General features: G+C 45.5%; 1 protein-coding gene across 8 annotated transcripts in view; it reads right to left on the bottom strand.

The window, feature by feature from the left end:
* Positions 1-16,082, bottom strand: part of LOC115205512 (storkhead-box protein 2) — an 86,230-nt gene extending 70,148 nt beyond the window's left edge. For 5 of the 8 annotated variants that reach the window (XR_003880629.1, XR_003880631.1, XR_003880628.1 and 2 more), the window contains exon 1: positions 15,277-16,082. Coding sequence is in view for 3 of the 8 variants with exons in the window: in XM_029771572.1 (XP_029627432.1) it covers positions 15,277-15,604 (328 nt within the window). In the remaining 5 variants the exon portion in view is untranslated. Of the gene's footprint in view, positions 1-8,141; positions 8,225-15,276 lie in introns of those variants that run through there. The other 3 variants (XM_029771573.1, XM_029771574.1, XM_029771577.1) reach the window with 3 other exon arrangements.
* Positions 16,083-22,271: the final 6,189 nt, after the last annotated feature.

The following is a 22,271-nucleotide window of genomic DNA, read 5'->3' as shown; positions in this document are numbered from 1 at the left end:
CTACCACGCTGATATACCATGCGTTATAGGGAAATAATGCATGCTCTTGAATGCCCTTCAAGCCAATCAGAAATTAGTATTCAACATTGCCATGGTATAAGGTAAATTAACATTGTCTCCAAGACCAAATTTCACTTCCCCTTCAGGGAGCCGCAAAGCACATTCCACAAAATAGTTTTACAGTATTTGAAAAAAATGTAATCTCTGGACCAAGACCGAGCTTGGAAGTTCGTTCGAGTCCTCGATTCCTCATACCCATCCTTAGTTGGGGCGGCTCTGTGGTGATCTCCCAGTCAGACCCCTGGGCCTCCGGAATTAGTTTGGCCTCATGTTACTGGGAGTGCTATGTCAGGCCTTTAAGTGATGACAGGCATGCACAGCCACACTGACCATGTGACCCCAGTAAGCAGACAACGATACAGCCGCCGTAGCCCCCCTCTCACCCCATCATTCTTCTCCTTGGGGTCTTGGCGTGTTTGAGATATTCTGTCCCGTCCCCCACCAACAACCCTCCATTCCCAGGGCCCGAGAAACCCTCCTGGGACAGACAGCCTCCCTCCTGCAGACTGCTCCCCATCACATAAACCTGGACCACTTTGGCCTTTTATCAGTGGAATCTCATAATATACATGACAGCGCTCCTCGAGGCTCTCTCAAACATGGTCTAAATTGTCAGCCATTCCCCCCTCCAATCCCCCTGTCTATCACCACAGCCCTCCCCCCCTTTCTATCACTACAGCCCTCCTGCACCCCCTATCACTACAGCCCTCCCCCACCCCCCTATCACTACAGCTCTCCTCCACTCCCCTATCACCACAGCCCTCCTCCACCCCCCCCCTCTATCACCACAGCCCTCCTCCACCCCCCCCCTCTATCACCACAGCCCTCCTCCTCCACCCCCCCCTTCTATCACCACAGCCCCCCTCCACCCCCCCCTTTCTATCACCACAGCCCTCCTCCACCCCCCCTTTCTATCACCACAGCCCTCCTCCACCCCCCCTCTCTATCACCACAGCCCCCCTGCACCCCCCCCCTTTCTATCACCACAGCCCTCCTCCACCCCCCCTCTCTATCACCACAGCCCTCCTCCACCCCCCCCTTTCTATCACCACAGCCCTCCTCCACCCCCTCCCTATCCCCACATCCCTCCTCCACCCCCTCCCCATCACCACAGCCCTCCTCCACCCCCTCCCTATCACCACAGCCCTCCTCCGCCCCCCCTTTCTATCACCACTGCCCCCCTCCACCCCCCCCCCTCTATCACCACAGCCCTCCTCCACCCCCCCTTTCTATCACCACAGCCCCCCTGCACCCCCCCCTTTCTATCACCACAGCCCCCCTCCACCCCCCCTTTCTATCACCACAGCCCCCCTCCACCCCCCCTTTCTATCACCACAGCCCTACTCCAACCCATCCAAACCTCCTTTCTATCACCACAGCCCTACTCCACCCCATCCAAACCCCCTTTCTATCACCACAGCCCTACTCCACTCCCTCCTACCCCCTCCAAACCCCCTTTCTATCACCACAGCCCTCCTCCACCCCATCCAAACCCCCTTTCTATCCCCACAGCCCTCCTCCACCCCCTCCCTATCCCCACATCCCTCCTCCACCCCCTCCCCATCACCACAGCCCTCCTCCACCCCCTCCCTATCCCCACATCCCTCCTCCACCCCCTCCCCACAGCCCTCCTCCACCCCCTCCCCATCACCACAGCCCTCCTCCACCCCCTCCCTATCCCCACAGCCCTCCTCCACCCCCTCTCTATCACCACAGCCCTCCTCCACCCCCCCTTTCTATCACCACAGCCCCCCTCCACCCCCCCTCTCTATCACCACAGCCCTCCTCCACCCCCCCCTTTCTATCACCACAGCCCTCCTCCACCCCCCCTTTCTATCACCACAGCCCCCCTGCACCCCCCCCTTTCTATCACCACAGCCCCCCTCCACCCCCCCTCTCTATCACCACAGCCCTCCTCCACCCCCCCCTTTCTATCACCACAGCCCTCCTCCACCCCCCCTTTCTATCACCACAGCCCCCCTGCACCCCCCCCTTTCTATCACCACAGCCCCCCTCCACCCCCCCTTTCTATCACCACAGCCCCCCTCCACCCCCCCTTTCTATCACCACAGCCCTCCTCCACCCCATCCAAACCCCCTTTCTATCACCACAGCCCTACTCCACTCCCTCCTACCCCCTCCAAACCCCCTTTCTATCACCACAGCCCTCCTCCACCCCATCCAAACCCCCTTTCTATCCCCACAGCCCTCCTCCACCCCCTCCCTTACCCCACAGCCCTCCTCCACCCCCTCCCTATCACCACAGCCCTCCTCCACCCCCTCCCTATCACCACAGCCCTCCTCCACCCCCTCCCTATCCCCACAGCCCTCCTCCACCCCCTCCCTATCACCACAGCCCTCCTCCACCCCCTCCCTATCACCACAGCCCTCCTGGATTTAAGATTTCGCTGCTGCTGCTCTCCCATTTCCTAATTTGACCAATGTTCCATTTCCCCTCCATACTACCCCTCATCCCCAACCAAGTCGTTTTTAATGCAGGTCCAGCACTGTTTGGGTAATAAAATGATGTCATGCTCTCTGCATGCAGCCGTGCCATTAGTAGGCCCGGACCTGAGAGAGTGCAGGTCCCCCTCTCCTCTCCTCCTCTGCTCGGCCTCTGACCCCGGTCAGGCAGAGAGCACTGTGGGAAGACCAGCTGGAATAACAGGGGGGGTTGTGTCCTCAGGGAGAGGACCTGAGTGGAAGCAGGGGTTTCAGGGACACACAGGGAGCTCTGAGGAGAACCAACTCCCTCATGGTGCCCCATCCTACCTAGTAGGACCTGAGGAGAACCAACTCCCTCATGGTGCCCCATCCTACCTAGTGGAACCTGAGGAGAACCAACTCCCTCATGGTGCCCCATCCTACCTAGTAGGACCTGAGGAGAACCAACTCCCTCGTGGTGCCCCATCCTACCTAGTGGAACCTGAGGAGAACCAACTCCCTCATGGTGCCCCATCCTACCTAGTGGGACCTGAGGAGAACCAACTCCCTCATGGTGCCCCATCCTACCTAGTGGGACCTGAGGAGAACCAACTCCCTCATGGTGCCCCATCCTACCTAGTGGGACCTGAGGAGAACCAACTCCCTCATGGTGCCCCATCCTACCTAGTGGGACCTGAGGAGAACCAACTCACTCATGGTGCCCCATCCTACCTAGTGGGACCTGAGGAGAACCAACTCCCTCATGGTGCCCCATCCTACCTAGTGGGACCTGAGGAGAACCAACTCCCTCATGGTGCCCCATCCTACCTAGTGGGACCTGAGGAGAACCAACTCCCTCATGGTGCCCCATCCTACCTAGTAGGACCTGAGGAGAACCAACTCCCTCATGGTGCCCCATCCTACCTAGTAGGACCTGAGGAGAACCAACTCCCTCATGGTGCCCCATCCTACCTAGTAGGACCTGAGGAGAACCAACTCCCTCATGGTGCCCCATCCTACCTAGTAGGACCTGAGGAGAACCAACTCCCTCATGGTGCCCCATCCTACCTAGTAGGACCTGAGGAGAACCAACTCCCTCATGGTGCCCCATCCTACCTAGTAGGACCTGAGGAGAACCAACTCCCTCATGGTGCCCCATCCTACCTAGTAGGACCCAGCTGCCACCACAGCCCTCCTCCTCCCATAGAGTCATTTTTACCAACAACATAATTACAACTTGGTGCTATAGCCGAAACACACGCACAAGCGGATCCAGACTTCAGCCAAGCCACGGCAGTGTGGGCTCCTTGTACAACACACACGAGTCAGTCTGATGGAGTCACAATATCTAACGCTTAAATGTCCATAGTCTATCCTTTCCCAATGATGGACGGTATATCTGCAATAAGATATAAGACCGTAGGTCACAGAGAACATCTTTAAAGACAATCATGTACATTTAATCCCAAAGCTGTCACTGCCTTCCAGATAATCAAATCCCTTTTTGATGGTTTGATCTCTGACCTTTTCTTCCCCTCAATGGTCGTCTGTGTGTAGCAGTTGCATGAATCACAATGGTGACTGACTTTCTGATATTTCTACCATTCCAGTTGAACAGTCTATTCAGTATCCTCTCCACAGTTCAGGGCCATTGGCCACTGGCCCAGGGACAAAAACACTGCCACGATTTCAGACAGAAATATTTCATCAGATTAAAGAGTCCCTCATTGGCTGTAAGTCTCCCAGAGTAGGGAAGTGGCGGTATTGGATCGGAACAGTCTGAGGTTTGGAGCTCAATAATCCTGCCATTTGGGCAGCGGGGCAACTTTTTCTGTTCTTTAAGGAAAAAGTCAGCCAGAATTTAAAATAATATAACAGTTTTTATGGAAATGTGGTGAAAACATGCTAGCACTTAAAATTCTGATTTATTCCATTTCTAACCAGGCCTGCTTCTAGCAATTGAGGCACGATAAAGGAATACATGGTAATTAACCAAATAACATGATTAAATGTTTAGGGCCGTCCTCTCCTTCTAGAAGTGATGGAACACAAGTCGACCTGCCGTCCACACATGTGGAAAGACCTGCTCAAGAACAGCCAATCCCCGCCAGCCAATTGGCACAGTAAGTGTCCGGTACACGACGCAATCACTCTCCAATCAACTAAAATAACACAGCTATGGCCCACTCAACTGCCTGTCTCCAAATGTGTGTGTGTGTGTTTGCACCCGAACAAAGAAAGCACAAATACCGCCGAATTCGAAGGATTCACACAACTCCTAAAGCACCATGCAGCAGCATTTAAAAAGGCATCACCATGTGTGAAGGGGGTAGGATGAAAGCACTTAATGAAAACCTGATGACTCTGTCATTCTATAGTCCACCCAATGAGACAAAGTTTGTTGTAGCAGAGTTGAGCTCTTGCCGAATGGCTTGGATTATGTGCAAGCTATGGCTTGATCTAGCATGATAACTATTGGCCACCTTCCAATAACAACTCCAAGTGCTGCCAGTGATGTTATAACTTGAGACTCGCAGACCACAGCGATATTTACGGTGGTGGTGTTTATATTGGTTACATATAAACACAATGACAAAACATTTGAAAGGCCATTGGAAAAAGCACTAGGCCCTTGTTCCATTTTAGTTGCTCATCTCTAGGATTCCCTGCTCAGCTCAGCACAAGTAAGCATTTCACGGCGCTTGTGACAAATACAATTTGATTTGAGCCGTGGTGAACTGTCTGTATCCATTCTGGGATTATTTTGAAAGCTTTTTTGTAAGGCAGCGGCAGCCTGGGCGGGCTGTATTTTAGTCTGAGTAAATGTAGAAATCTCAGCCTGGAAATAAAGACATTGCAATGCAAGGAAGAGTGAAACAAACAGGAAACTAGTCCGGAGACGGCCCAGAACATTTCTACACACATTTCTAATTTCTCCAGCCCCATAACTCAGCCTTTTACTGAAACAGGGGCGGGGAGTCGCTTTGTTATTGTTTCAACTACTAACTGCTTCTTTAAACTATCAGGAATTATTTGACAATTCAGAGAAAAAAAACAATTACAGAACAAATCTTTCTGGGAGAGGCTCAAAATCAATGAACTATGATCTTACAAGACAGAATCCGAAAATACGTATTTTAGAATAATTTATTTCGGTCTACAGTGCATTCGGAAGGTCTTCAGACCCCTTCCCCGTTTCCACAAGTTGTTACGTTACAGCCTTATTCTAAAATGGATTGAATTATATTCACTCTACACACAATACCCCCATAATGACAAAGTGAAAACAGTTGACATTTTTGCACATTTATTACAAATAAAAAAACAGAAATACCTTATTTACATACATATTCAGACCCTTTGCTATGGGACTAGGAACTGAGCTCAGCTGCATCCTGTTTCTATTGATCATCCTTGAGATGTTTCTACAACTTGATTGGAGAACACCTGTGGTAAATTCAATTGACTGGACATGATTTGGAAAGGCACACACCTGTCTATATAAGGTCCCGCAGTTGACAGTGCATGTCAGAGCAAAAACCAAACCATGAGGTCGAAGGAATTGTCCGTAGAGCTCCGAAACAGGATTGTGTCGAGGCACAGATCTGGGAATGGGTACCAAAAAATGTCTGCAGCATTGAAGGTCCCCGAGAACACAGTAGCCTTCACCATAATTGTAGCTAGGCTAAGTTGATCCTGGTGTAATAAAGGCCTATTTATTCAGCTGGTGCGCTATAAGTGTTACAATGTGATTGGTAACTAATAGCAAGGTAGAATGGATGTGCAGAAAAACTGTTGATGAAAAGGTTGTTACTGTCATGCAGCTGAGACTATAAGAAAACTAAATTAGGAAGCACCAGTGACTTGGTCAATAAAGAAGTGGTCAAATGACTCAGATGCTAAGCTACAGGACTGTTTTGCTAGCACAGACTGGAATATATTCCGGGATTCTTCCGATGGCATTGAGGAGTATACCACATCAGTCAGTCACTGGCTTCATCAATAAGTGCATTGATGACATCATCCCCACAGTGACCGTAAGTACATACCCCAACCAGAAGCCATGGATTACAGGCAACATGCCCACTGAGCTAAAGCGTAGAGTTGCCACTTTCAAGGAGCGGGACTCTAACCCGGACGCTTATAAGAAATCCCGCTATGCCCTCAGTCGAACCATCAAACAGCCAAAGCGTTAATACAGGACGAAGATTGAATCGTACCACACCGGCTCAGACGCTCGTCGGATGAAGCAGGGCTTGCAAACCATTACAGACTACAAAGGGAAGCACAGCAGCGAGCTGCCCAGTGACACGAGCCTACCAGACGAGCTAAATGACTTATATGCTCGCGTCGAGGCAAGCAACACTGAAGTATGCATGAGAGCATCAGCTGTTCCAGACGACTGTGTGATCACGCTCTCCGTAGCCGATGTGAGTCAGACCTTTAAACAGGTCAACATTCACAAGGCCGCAGGGCCAGACGGATTACCAGGACGTGTACTCCGAGCATGTGCTGACCAACTGGCAAGTGTCTTCACTGACATTTTCAACATGTCCCTGACTAAGTCTGTAATACCAACATGTTTGAAGCAGACCACCATAGTCCCTGTGCCCAAGAACACCAACGTAACCTGCCTAAATGACTACCGACCCATAGCACTCACGTCTGTAGCCATGAAGTGCTTTGAAAGGCTGGTCATGGCTCACATCAACACCATTATCCCAGAAACCCAAGACCCACTCCAATTTGCATACCGCCCCAACAGATCCACAGATGATGCAATGTCTATTGCACTCCACACTGCCCTTTCCCACCGGGACAAAAGGAACACATACGTGAGAATGCTATTCATCAATTACAGCTCAGCATTCAACACCATAGTGCCCTCAAAGCTCATCACTAAGCTAAGGACCCTGGGACTAAACACCTCCCTCTGCAACTGGATTCTGGACTTCCTGTAAAAATACAAATAATATTATGCTCACTCAGCTGTGCCTCATAAGTAATACAACAAATTATCTATTACCAGTGTGATCATACACCTAAAATTTGAAAATATAATTTCTAAATGATCTGAGAAGAACAGCATTGGCAGGGCAAACCAGGCATAGCCAATACGAAGTGATAATGTATTGGGCCAATAGCCTACTGCACAAACCTCATTGAAACCAGAACTGTTTGTAATGAGTTAATGTTGCATAGGCTTACATTTTTTAAGTCATGTTTTTCAAAAATCTGCGCGGTAGATCTCAGCTTGCATTTTGACTCAGAAAGTGATGTTGAATCAGAAAAGGTCAGTGACCACTGGTACAGTATATTGTGTTTACACAAAGTAAATGGTTCTCAGGTGCCGTCTTTAGAACCCCCTTAAAACTATCCAATCAGACCAGAACACGTCAGTTTGAGTAGACGTAACCTGACAAGAGATCACAACAAGACCAAACATGCTCTTTGAAAATAGTCAACAGGATGGGAGCTGCCTGACAAATGTGTTGTAGGGAAGGTAACAAAGAGCCCCAAATGGTGTGTCCCCCTTTAGCCTACCTCATTCTAGCCAGCTAGCAGAATCATTCAGGAAAAACGGCTGCAAGAGCAGTGCATATTACAGTGTGTTACAACATCTGATGCCAGTGCTTCAGGCCATATTTATTTACTCACCTGATCAGTCATTCGTGTCAGTCTAAAAATGTCTCTATGGATAAAAATGAATTCCCTGTCTTATCTCTTGAAATAGCTCCAGATACTGGTATGTGCACCATAAAGAGGACATCATTAAAATGGTGGGGTGGTATTCTTCGCTATGCAACTGTGGCACCTAGTGGACAAAGACGGACTTAAAAGTCAAATATTTACAATTATGTTGCCTTTTTTTGCATTTCTTAGGCTACTTCGTTACCATATCAAACCTACTTGAAGAGCATTCAAAGAAAAGTCCAACAAAATACAGTCAGAATCGCAATGACATCCAATGACAACTCATGCAACACAGTTAGAAATAGACTGAATGGTATTTGTATGTCCCGATGCTTGAAGTTAACTAATGTTTTTGCACATTCAAGGTTAAGCCCTAGATATTTACTGAGAACTTAGCTAGCTCATCCATAGGATGTTGGTGGATGTGTGACTCAATGTTTTTCCAGTGTATTCATTGTACTGGAACAGTAGAGGGCACTACTCCTGGAGTCAACTGTGGTCATTTCCATGTAAAAGGACCCATGAGTACCAACATGTAACGTTTACAGAAGCATGTCAAATTGAGTGTCAAATGAAAGCTAAGTCTATATTCTTGAGAAATTAAGGCATATACACATTTTTCAACCATTTTCCATCTTAAAAATGTGGAATAAGCAAAGGCTTTGATTAGTGGTCAAACAGATGGAAAAGGAGTCTTAGAAAACATCTACCAGAAAAAACTACCGCAAATACATCAAAACACAATGATGTAGAAGTACAGACCCCTGCCAACTAATATCAACACTTATTAAGTTTTGGATAGATTTTTCTGCCTTCTGTAAGCTTAAGAAACATTGCCTTGTGCCTTAAGTCTGTTACCCAAAAGCCACATTTTTACGGTATTTTCTCATTTCTCTCCCTCTTGAGGCGGGAGGATAAAAGATAACACAAGTAACAAGTAAAGGTAGACCTAAACATTAGTTATAGTGTTTTAACTGATATCAATTGTTTATGTATTATTAAGTGATTAAAACTCAATTCCGTTACCAACGGTACTTCCGGAAAAAAGAATTGGTAACGGAATTTCTGCAATTGAACTGGCTACAATGGGAAGTCATAGTAGTCACAACAACAGTTGGGTTCCCAAGTTTGGACAGCACAGTAGAGTATACAAGAGTTGAGTACACTATAATGTACTGTACTGTTTCGTACTGAAGTATAATGTACTATACTCTACTGAGCTTTACTGTACTTTAATGTCCAAACTTGTGAAACATAGACGTCTATGATTGGTTGGGATTTGGTCCGGTCCAACCACATTGGTCTTGTTTGGAGGCAGAGCTAATTAAAATAATACTCAGGGTGTAGAATAATACCCAAATATGCAAAGAAGGATATTGCATATTTATACATTTGTGTACCTATTTAGGATACATCACCATGAAGAGAATGGCATTCATATCCAGAATTATGCATTTCTGTGTCGTACAGATCAGGGACCCATGATGAAATTCCATTACCAGATGTTAATCCACTTCACCTACTGTGGTTCAATAACCAAATGCTGTTGTTGTTTAAGGCAAGGTGTCATGTCATAGCAGACACCCCATTGTTCCTGCAGACATGTTGAATCTTCACTTGGAGCAGATATTTCACAGAAAACATGGACACATGAAAAACTGAGGGAGATTTTAATAGAAATTCTGTTACCAAACTTTGCATCTGCACAATTCTTCCAGTAAATGTGTGACACACACAGGTGTCTGTAATAATGGCCGGGTGTGGCCTGATATCATTGGTTAATTCTCATATGTAAAAATAACATACCATAAACATGAATGGATAGCATACGATCATAGATACAATTTGGCTACATAGGCCTCCAAATTTAAGAGTCTCTGTGCAATTCTGTTACCGTGGGATTGCCCCTATCCAAAAGCAGTATTACTGGGGATGATCCTGCTTAAAGGATTTGAGCGCCTTCCCCACTGGAAATACTTCAGAGATCAGAAAGGAACCCCATGACCACAACATAATGACTCTCACAGGCATTGTCTACACCTGAGTCTGATCCACCTTTCTCTCAGAGAGTCAGAGAGATCAAGAGCGAGAGAGGGGGGAGGGAGAGAGAGAGAGAAAGGCGAGAGAGAGAAGGGAGAGAGAGAGAGAAGGGCGAGAGAGTGAGAAGGGCGAGAGAGAGAGAAGGGCGAGAGAGAGAGAGAGAGGCGAGAGAGAGAAGGGCGAGAGAGAGCGAGCCCCATCTCATCCCGTCCTGCTCACCTGATTTGTGTCTAGATTCTAAGTCTAAGACATGTTGATACCTACTCAACCTGAGCCATATACTGAGGCCTTATGTTCATTAGGCCCTTATGTTAATAATAAAACATATGGCCAAACAATTATATGAACTAAAATACAATTGTATTTGTTCAAACAAGAAGGTCCTACATAGGCAGTCCAACCCCATTAGGTGGCAGCACTGAACCAGGTTGTTGTAAAAAGGTAAGGTCCCATTCTTTTTAACATTACCAAGTAAAGTACTGAATGATGACGGGAAAAAATGAAAATGCCTTTGTGTGTGTACACGTGTGTGTCTGAGAAAGAGAAGGGGGAGGGGGGAGCAAGAGAGAGAGGCCAGGAAACAACCTGCCTGGAGGTGTGAGCCCAACCCAGCTGGCAGGGAAACAGTGGTCTGATGAGAGAGGAGAGGAGATTTACGAGGAGCTGTGACACGTAGCACCCTCCTCCTGCCTGCAGAGACAGAGCCCACACGAATCACACCACTGACTCCCCCACACAGAGACAGAGTCCACACGGATCACACCACTGACTCCCCCACACAGAGACAGAGTCCACACGGATCACACCACTGACTCCCCAACACAGAGACAGAGTCCACACGGATCACACCACTGACTCCCCCACACAGAGACAGAGTCCACACGGATCACACCACTGACTCCCCCACACAGAGACAGAGTCCACACGGATCACACCACTGACTCCCCCACACAGAGACAGAGTCCACACGGATCACACCACTGACTCCCCCACACAGAGACAGAGTCCACACGGATCACACCACTGACTCCCCCACACAGAGACAGAGTCCACACGGATCACACCACTGACTCCCCCACACAGAGACAGAGTCCACACGGATCACACCACTGACTCCCCCACACAGAGACAGAGTCCACACGGATCACACCACTGACTCCCCCACACAGAGACAGAGTCCACACGGATCACACCACTGACTCCCCCACACAGAGACAGAGCCAGGGTAGAGGAACAGAACCACAGCACTACATTATCACCTCAATGCTGCTGGGCTGGTCTTCTGCTCATCTTTGTAGAGAAACAAAAGGTGTTTCTTTTTTTATCTGATGATTTCAACTACCGGTAATGGTGTTGCGGGAATAGGTGTGTAGATGTATGCGTGTGTGTCACAGGAGTGGGTAATTTGATAACTGTGTAATTTTATCCTCAGACAAATTACAACTACAAAGGCTCTAGAGACCTTCATGTTACCATAGGTGGATGAGGCAGAATAGATGAAGGAACAGTTTAACAGATGGGTGTCCTGGTAGTTGAGGGTTTCCCCTTTCTGCCTCCTCCTACACCTGACTACTAGTCAACAACATAGATGTACGGGTGCGTGGCTCTTCCTTGGGCCTTGATGCCCTATAAAAGACCAAACACCACAAGTACAGTAACTGAAAGATAATAGCGAGGAAGGAACATTGTCACGTAGTTAAGAGCAAACACTTAGAGAATGTTGGACTCTATCAATGATGACCCAAGTGCTGCACTGTGGTTGGCAGTGTTCTGCACTGGGACTCAAACACAATACAGTCCTTGATGCAATGTGATTCAACAGCAATGCCTCATCTCTTACCGCTCCAACTCCAACCCACTTTTATCCTACAGAAAGGAGAGAGTCTACAGCAGTGGGTACTGTAAAAACACATCAGGGCAACACTTTGCTTTTGTGGAGTTTGACAGTTCTGTAGATACAGTGCCTTCAGAAAGTGTTCAGACCCCTTGACTTTTTCCACATATTGTTATGTTACAGCCTTATTCTAAAATGTATCAAATATACTTTTTTCAGCAATCTATACACAATAAGGAAACCGTTTTAGTAATTTTTGCAAATGCATTAAAAATAAAAAACAGATATCTTAATTACATAAGTATTCAAACCTTTTGATATGCGACTAGAAATTGAGCTCAGGTGCATCCTGTTCCCATTGATCATCCTTAAGATGTTTCGACAACTTGATTGGAATCCAACTGTGGTAAATTTAAGTGATTGAACATGATTTGGAAAGGCACACACCTGTCTATATAAGGTCCATAGTTGACAGTGCATGTCAGAGCAAAAACCAAGCCATGAGGTCGAAGGAATTGTCCGTAGAGCTCCGAGAAAGGATTATGTCGAGGCACAGATCTGGGGAAAGGTACCAAAAAAATGTCTGCAGCATTGAAGGTCCCCAAGAACACAGTGGCCTCCATCATTCATAAATGGAAGAAGTTTAGAACCACCAAGACTCTTCCTAGAGCTGGCCGCACGGCCAAACTGAGCAATCGGGGGAGAAGTGCCTTGGTCAGGGAGGTGACCAAGAACCTGATGATCACTCTGACAGAGATCCAGAGTTCCTCTGTGGAGATGGGAGAACCTTCCAGAAGGACACCCATCTCTGCAGCACTCCATCAATCAGGCCTTTATGGTAGACTGGCCAGACAGAAGCCTCTCCTCAGTAAAAGGGCAAACGGCTGTTGTGTACAATAGGGACCTAAAGGACTCTGAGATCATGAGAAACAAGATTCTCTCGTCTGATGAAACCAAGGTTGAACTCTTTGGCCTGAAAACCAAGTGTCACGTCTGGAGGAAACCTGGCACCATCCCTACGGTGAAGCATGGTGGTGGCAGCATCATGCTGTGGGGATGTTTTTAAGCGGCAGGGTCTGGGAGACTTGTCCGGATCGAGGCAAAGATTATCGGAGCAAAGTACAGAGAGATCCTTGATGAAAACCTGCTCCAGGGCACTCAGGACCTCAGACTGGGGTGAAGGTTCACCTTCCAACAACACAACGACCCTAAGCACACAGCCAAGACAATGCAGGAATGGCTTCGGGAGAAGTCTCTGTATGTCCCTGAGAGGTCCAACCAGAGCCCGGACTTGAACGTGATCTAACATCTCTGGAGAGACCAGAAAATATCTGTGCAGCAATGCTCCCCATCCAACCTGACAGAGTTTGAGAGGATCTGCAGAGAAGAATGGGAGAAACTCCCCAAATACAGGTGTGCCAAGCTTGTAGCGTCATACCCAAGAAGACTCAAGGCTGTAATCGCTGCCAAAGGTGCTTTAACAAACTACTGATTAAAGGGTCTGAATACTTACTTAAATTTTATATTTTAGTTTTTTTATTTCCAATACATTTGCAAAAATGTCTGAACACCTATTTTTGCTTTATCATTATGGGTTATTGTGTGTAATACATTTGAGAATAAAGCGTTAAAGTAACCAAATGTCAAGCGGTCTGAATACTTTCTGAATACTTTATGAATACTTTCTGAATGCACTGTATGCAGCCTAGATTTCCCACTTCTTATATGGGGCTCTTTTTTCCTCCATTTTCTTTTCTACCACATAGGCTACGGCTACACGGGATAGTAGGTCTGAAGTGATGTAAACACTACTCTATTGCCCCTTTGAAAACATGCCTGTCGGCCTGTCTAGAACATAGAGATGTGTGTTTCTGCTCTGATTGGAGAGAATAAAAGGAGGAATGTTTGTGATAAAGCTTCATTCTCTACTGTAGAAAATGCACACGCACAAACACACACAGGTCGTGTAGGCCTGCTAAAATGTAGTCTGGAGAAATACAACATTGGTAATAACAATGTTACAACCTAAATGTAAAAAAAATATATATTTTCCATGAATCTACAGCCAACCTACCAAGTGACTTTTCCAGAATGTAGTGCTGAGCCATTAAACTAATTAACCAACATCAGTTCAAACACCTGAACTCATCATGAGAGGCCAGTGGCTCATGGGTCTGTGTACCCACATCCATACCAACACATGCAGTCAGGGGCAGCCCTTGCCTTTTGGGGGCCCCAAGCAAAATGTTGTTCAGTTTTATTTACAATAAGTGTCTCCAAAATGACAACACATTATTTACCATTCATTTCTATTGGGCACAAAATAATCTGAAACACAACCAAAACAAACAGCAAATGCCTCCAACACATTTGTAGAGTCACAAGCTTGATGTAGTCATTGTGTGCTATGAAAATGGGACCAAACACTTCACTTTTGACTACTTTAATACACGTGTAAGTGAATTTGTCCAAATACTTTGGGTTCCCTAAAATGGGAGGACTATGTACAAAAAGTGCTGTAATTCTAAATGGTATACTCAATATGGATTAAAATACCCTCAAATGAAAGCTGACAGTCTGCACTTTAAACTCAGTCATTATATCATTTCAAATCCAAATTGCAGGAGTACAGAGCCAAAACAACAACAAAATGGTCACTGTCCCAATACCTTTGGAGCTCAATGTATATTGGAAATGGATCTGTGGCCTACAGAAGGGGGGCCACCAGTTTCCCATCCCTGATGTATAGGATGAGTAATTGAGGCCTGGATGTGTAAGTTTACACCACCAGAGTGATTGGCATGCATGATTCTATTCATAAACTGAGACAAGTCGCTCTCCTCCTCCTAGGGGTATTCAATGTCTTTAAACAGCTGACTAAGAAAGAGCATATCAAAAACGCTGCTACGGTTCCTATGGCAAGACCTCTGTTTAGTTCACGTTTGCTTGTCGGTAGTTGTTGAAATAGCCCTTGGCCCGAGGAAGTATATTCCTGCTTAGACATGCTAAATTAATTGTCTAAAAGTGTTGCAAAACGAACATTGAAGATTTTGAATGCAGCCCAAAATGGCCAAACAGTGGTGAACACCACTTCTGATGTGCATGCATTGTATTGATGCTGGTGTGCCGCATAGCATCATCAATAAAAAACACAACAACATATACATTAAAACAATGTCATCAGCAATATCCTTTTTAATTACACAATGCCATCATTTTGCTTACCTAAATATTTGATGTGGAACCCTCGCGGAGGATTGAGAGACCTCCTCATCCATCCCTCTCTGAGAACCTCCAGGTGATCCTCTTTACCCTGGATCAACAGCACGTGCTCGTCAATCCAGCCCAGGAAAAACGTGTCCGATATGGCGTCCGATATTCTTTGATTCCAAACGTGCTGTGTGTTCTCAGCTTTAAAATCCGCAAAAATCTCATAGCCGGTGTGATGGCGCGGCAGTTCCTCGCTCTCAGACACACCAGTCGAGTCACCCTTGCCGATCCGAGTCAATACGATGGCCAGGGAGTGCGGCGCGATCTGCAGAAAAGACTCCATTGTCGAGTTGTCCTAAGTCGTGAACGTTAAGTCATGAACAACATCAAACATGACACCATTCCGTTGTATACATACATCCGAGTAGGGTAGCTAGGCAGACTTTGTTCTGTAACGAAGACATTCCACAGTAGGCTGCACAGCTATTTTTTTCTATCCAGCCTCGTCAAGGCAACGTACCTGTCTGATGTTTTATGTCGAACGTACTCCTCCAATACATCGAAATGACATCCACGTCTCAACCCAGGTTAACCTGGGGCGAATTGTATCGAATTCGACTACAAATTGGTAGCTAATAATTTAATCTAACAACGGTTACCGAGGATTCGATCTCGTGGGACACCTGTCCCTACTGCACCGCGCTCAAGCTCGTGCCATCGCCTATTGTATATTGAAGGTAAACCCCTTCTTACCTTGCTAGCACAGGGAGTCCAATTTCAAGGTACCGGTGATCTTTCTCCAACAGGCAAGGTAAAATCCTTGCAGAAATCCTCAGGCGGGCCTCCAAGGTGTTATTACGCCACCTGCAGGCTGCTGTTCGCAGATAAACTTGAGTAAAGGTTGTTTCTTGTTGCACAGTGCAGCTGGTGCCAGTCAACCAGACAAAAATACCACTGTTCAGGCATAGCGCCTATAAAATAGATTATGTAGCTGTCCATGAGCAAAACTCCTAAACTTATTGAGAACATGCAAATGAACAACTTTTATATATATTCTAGCTCCATTGTCCTAAAGAAATGGTTGGCACCCCATCCGTCCATTTCAATTGTGTTTATTGGAAACCAGTGTATTAAACCAGTGCATTGTTACCTATACAAGATTATCTGGTAAAGTTAAGTTTGGCTACTCTATGTGTGACTCATCCTAACACAATGTGTATATACATGCCATGCACTCAACACGTGTCCTATGGTTGGAGGGCATATATGAGGGAGGTAATCATATGTAACTCACCTTCCCTCTCTTGACTTTTGGGGGGTCTAAGTCAGCCTATGAGCAACCCTATTGGTTTAGGTATTACCACATGCTGGTCCCTTTTGGTCCTGCAAGTGACCTAGGCCAGCGATCAGTTGTCATGAGCCCGAGGAGCATCAGACAGACGTGAGACTGCCCACACAGCCGGAATAGACCAAAGTCAGTCCTTACAGTGTAGATAGATAAGTCAGTCCTTACAGTGTAGATAGATAAGTCAGTCCTTACAGTGTAGATAGATAAGTCAGTCCTTACAGTGTAGATAGATAAGTCAGTCCTTACAGTGTAGATAGATAAGTCAGTCTTTACAGTGTAGATGAGGGAATTCAGTGAAGGGAATACAGTGAAGCAAAAGCCCATACTTTCTCTACAGTACAAATATGACAGATTTATTACAGTCTAGAAGGTTTAACAGATGATATCTGTCACTTGTATGGTGTTATTACCCCTGAAATGTAAAGTGTGAGTGGGTGAAATGTCTGTCCATGCCAGATTCAAACCAGATTAAAAAAGAGAACTAAAATACCTCCCAGATAGGCCTTTTTGGCAGGATGCCAGGGTAGTGTATCATAACATGTTGTTTCCCTTAATAGGTTCAGGTTTCTCTTGGACATGTTCCTGGATTTTCCTCTCTAAAGGGCACTGATATAAAGAGCATATGGAAATAGTATAAATTTCACAGCTGTGGTGAGAAAAACAGGCTTCCACCTGGATTGAGCTCTCATCAGGAAGAAAGTGCCAACAGCAGGCTGATATGATAGCACAATAAGTGATCAGATGACTGATTGCCATCTCTGCCCCTAAAATCACATACTTCACCAAGAAAAGGTGAACGAGAGTTCAGTACAAAGAGAAGACTGCAAGTAAGCAAGACGACCCTAACTTCATCCCCTAACTCTAGCTTCATGTCCATATCCCAGTATAACCCTAAGTCTAGCTTCATGTCCATATCCCAGTATAACCCTAACTCTAGCTTCATGTCCATATCCCAGTATAACCCTAACTCTAGCTTCATGTCCATATCCCAGTATAACCCTAACTCTAGCTTCATGTCCATATCCCAGTATAACCCTAACTCTAGCTTCATGTCCATATCCCAGTATAACCCTAACTTCATGTCCATATCCCAGTATAACCCTAACTCTAGCTTCATGTCCATATCCCAGTATAACCCTAACTTCATGTCCATATCCCAGTATAACCCCAACTCTAGCTTCATGTCCATATCCCAGTATAACCCTAACTCTAGCTTCATGTCCATATCCCAGTATAACCCTAACTCTAGCTTCATGTCCATATCCCAGTATAACCCTAACTTCATGTCCATATCCCAGTATAACCCTAACTTCATGTCCATATCCCAGTATAACCCTAACTCTAGCTTCATGTCCATATCCCAGTATAACCCTAACTCTAGCTTCATGTCCATATCCCAGTATAACCCTAACTTCATGTCCATATCCCAGTATAACCCTAACTTCATGTCCATATCCCAGTATAACCCTAACTCTAGCTTCATGTCCATATCCCAGTATAACCCTAACTCTAGCTTCATGTCCATATCCCAGTATAACCCTAACTCTAGCTTCATGTCCATATCCCAGTATAACCCTAACTCTAGCTTCATGTCCATATCCCAGTATAACCCTAACTCTAGCTTCATGTCCATATCCCAGTATAACCCTAACTCTAGCTTCATGTCCATATCCCAGTATAACCCTAACTCTAGCTTCATGTCCATATTCCAGTATAACCCTAACTCTAACTTCATGTCCATATTCCAGTATAACCCTAACTCTAGCTTCATGTCCATATTCCAGTATAACCCTAACTTCATGTCCATATCCCAGTATAACCCTAACTCTAGCTTCATGTCCATATCCCAGTATAACCCTAACTTCATGTCCATATCCCAGTATAACCCTGGCTTCATGTCCATATTCCAGTATAACCCAAACTCTAGCTTCATGTCCATATCCCAGTATAACCCGAACTTCATGTCCATATCCCAGTATAACCCTAACTCTAGCTTCATGTCCATATCCCAGTATAACCCTAACCCTGGCTTCATGTCCATATCCCATTATAACCCTAACTCTAGCTTCATGTCCATATCCCAGTATAACCCTAACTTCATGTCCATATCCCAGTATAACCCTAACTCTAGCTTTATGTCCATATCCCAGTATAACCCTAACTCTAGCTTCATGTCCATATCCCAGTATAACCCTAACTCTAACTTCATGTCCATATCCCAGTATAACCCTAACTCTAGCTTCATGTCCATATCCCAGTATAACCCTAACTCCACGTCCCAGTTCAACTCTAACCCTAGTCTTAACCATAACCTTAACCCCAGCTTCATGTCCACGTCCCAGTTCAACCCTAACCCTAGTCTTAACCATAACCTTAACCCCAGCTTCATGTCCACGTCCCAGTTCAACCCTAACCCTAGTCTTAACCACAACCTTAACCCCAGCTTCATGTCCACGTCCCAGTTCAACCCTAACCCTAGTCTTAACCACAACCTTAACCCCAGCTTCCTGTCCACGTCCCAGTTCAACCCTAACCCTAGTCTTAACCATAACCTTAACCCCAGCTTCATGTCCACGTCCCAGTTCAACCCTAACCCTAGTCTTAACCACAACCTTAACCCCAGCTTCATGTCCACGTCCCAGTTCAACCCTAACCCTAGTCTTAACCACAACCTTAAACCCAGCTTCCTGTCCACGTCCCAGTTCAACACTAACCCTAGTCTTAACCACAACCTTAATCCCAGCTTCATGTCCACGTTCCAGTTCAACCCTAACCCTAGTCTTAACCACAACCTTAACCCCAGCTTCCTGTCCACGTCCCAGTTCAACCCTAGTCTTAACCACAACCTTAACCCCAGCTTCCTGTCCACGTCCCAGTTCAACACTAACCCTAGTCTTAACCACAACCTTAACCCCAGCTTCATGTCCACGTCCCAGTTCAACTCTAACTCTAGGGAACACCCACCTCTTGATTTCCCAGTAACACCATTTGGTTTCTTCACCTGGATCCTGTTTTCTCCATCATACTGACAAAGGGCAATTCATTTTTCCTCCATCTGACAACCTCTGTGGAATGTTTGAAATTCACATGAAGGAATAACAGGCCTGTAACGATGCACATAGTTAGTCTTCATCTCACCAGCAGAGGGGGTGCATTGTAGATTTAGACCAGTGGTATACAAACCTTTTCAACGAGGAGACCATTTTTTTGGCAGGAACTTCTGGCGACCTCACCCCAGCCCAAATCTATTGACAGAACCTTCAACTTTGTAAAATTTAGATTTTTACATGAACAAATAACTTTCAATTCCTTACATTTTCATTTCTCTAATCAAAATGAAAAGAACCAATAAATACATTGACTCAACTAAAATCATAAAAATTATGTTTCTCAAAAAAGTTTGCATATTTCCCATACAATAATCTGTACTCTTAATTGTTTGTTCTCTAACAATTAAATTGTTTATGTCACATACACGTGTTTGGCAGATGTTATTGCGGGTGTAGCGAAATGCTTGTGTTTCTAGCTCCAACAGTGCAGTAATATCTAACAATACGCACAAATCTAAAGTAAAGGAATGGAATTAAGAATATACATAAATATTTGGGCGAGCAATGTCAGAGTGGCACAGACTAAGATACAGTAGAATAGGATAGAATACAGTAATCTAGGTTTATACACCGTTCTCCTCTGAAAGCTGATGTTCCTTTACCACATCAATATTTTGGTTATTTTTGACGTGTCCTTTCCTTGTGCTTACATCTGGGCCAGCACCTACAGTGCACATAAGTGATTAAATAAAGAGATAACGTTATTAGTATTAGGTTGTGTGTCAGTGTCTGTGTCACAGTCTGTCTGTGTGTGTGTGTGTGTGTGTGTGTGTGTGTGTGTCAGACTCACCAGCAGTGGACTGTCTGTATTTTGGTGAGGTTCTCTGGCAGGTCAGTCCCCTGAGTCTCAGGCATCAGTAGATTAATCCTCAGGTCAGTCCCCTGTGTCTCAGGCATCAGTAGATTAATCCTCAGGTCAGTCCCCTGTGTCTCAGGCATCAGTAGATTAATCATCAGGTCAGTCTCCTGTGTCTCAGGCATCAGTAGATTAATCATCAGGTCAGTCTCCTGTGTCTCAGGCATCAGTAGATTAATCCTCAGGTCAGTCCCCTGTGTCTCAGGCATCAGTAGATTAATCCTCAGGTCAGTCCCCTGTGTCTCAGGCATCAGTAGATTAATCATCAGGTCAGTCTCTTGTGTCTCAGGCATCAGTAGATTAATCATCAGGTCAGTCCCCTGTGTCTCAGGCATCAGTAGATTAATCATCAGGTCAGTCTCCTGTGACTCAGGCATCAGTAGATTAATCATCAGGTCAGTCCCCTGTGTCTCAGGCATCAGTAGATTAATCCTCAGGTCAGTCCCCTGTGTCTCAGGTATCAGTAGATTCATCATCAGGTCAGTCTCCTGTGTCTCAGGCATCAGTAGATTAATCATCAGGTCAGTCCCCTGTGTCTCAGGCATCAGTAGATTAATCCTCAGGTCAGTCCCCTGTGTCTCAGGCATCAGTAGATTAATCATCAGGTCAGTCTCTTGTGTCTCAGGCAGGAGCAGCAGAAGTCAGCTAAACACACAATTTTGGGATATTGCTTTTTTTAACCAACTCAAGTGTGTCAAGGATACAACGATGAATGCTGAATTACACATCTCCGCAGCAGTGTTCCAACATCTAGTGGAAAGCCTTCCCAGAAGAGTGCAGGCTGTTATAGCAGAAAAGGGGGGACCAACTCCATATTAATGCCCATGATTTTGGAATGAGATGTTCGATGAGCAGGTGTCCACATACTTTTGTAGTGTATCGTGCTTATATTCCACAAGTGTTACCAAAATAAACAAAACACATTATTGTTTGAATTTATTTATCCAACTCTTTTCAGACACTGCACTAAAGACTATTAATCATTGTGTGGTGAAGAAGCCTTTAAATGTTTCACCAAACTGACAATAATCCTGGTTATCAATCAATCATAAAAACATTACCAACTTATTAGTAAATGAAAAAATACAAAAACAAAGCAAAAAAACTGAGAGGATGAATTCTGGACCTAACTCTTAAGGACAGTTTGCCTCACCAGGACAGCTTGCCTCCCCAGGACAGCTTGCCTCATTCTTCACCTGTGCATTTCCTTTCTGCTTCAGGCCATCCCGAGAATCCTGGTTCATGCCCATGCTAGAGGGGCAGATAGGACTGTTTATAAAGAGGGGTCAGACTAAAAAGGTCAAATGTCTTACAGTAGTATCTCTTGACACACCTGTCTGCCGCTCTGTGACTGGCAACGCAAGTCTAGTGTTCAGAGGATCAAAACCGTAATGTGTCATGGGTAAATTGTGACTAACTGATCTACAAATAATAATAATAATAATAATGAGTAGTTATTTATGATGCAAGGTTCTTTGTAGATCAATCAGTCGCCTGCACTGTCGAACAAGCCCAATAACCTGTTAGGGTTTGACCTGGTTGATCATTTCTGGTAGTTCCTCTCCTTTTGTTTCTGGTAGCAAGAAGCTCAACACACCAGTGATGACTGTGGGGGCTCCCATCAGCATGTAGGGTAGTATCTTGTTGTACGTGACTTCAATCAGAAGAAAGTGAGACAATTTATTTGAATCCAGAA

This window comes from Salmo trutta, chromosome 13, assembly GCF_901001165.1.
Source record: "Salmo trutta chromosome 13, fSalTru1.1, whole genome shotgun sequence".
NCBI classification, from domain to species: Eukaryota; Metazoa; Chordata; class Actinopteri; order Salmoniformes; family Salmonidae; genus Salmo; species Salmo trutta.
The sequence above is the reverse complement of the archived record's forward strand: the minus strand, read 5'-3'. Positions and strand labels throughout refer to the sequence as shown.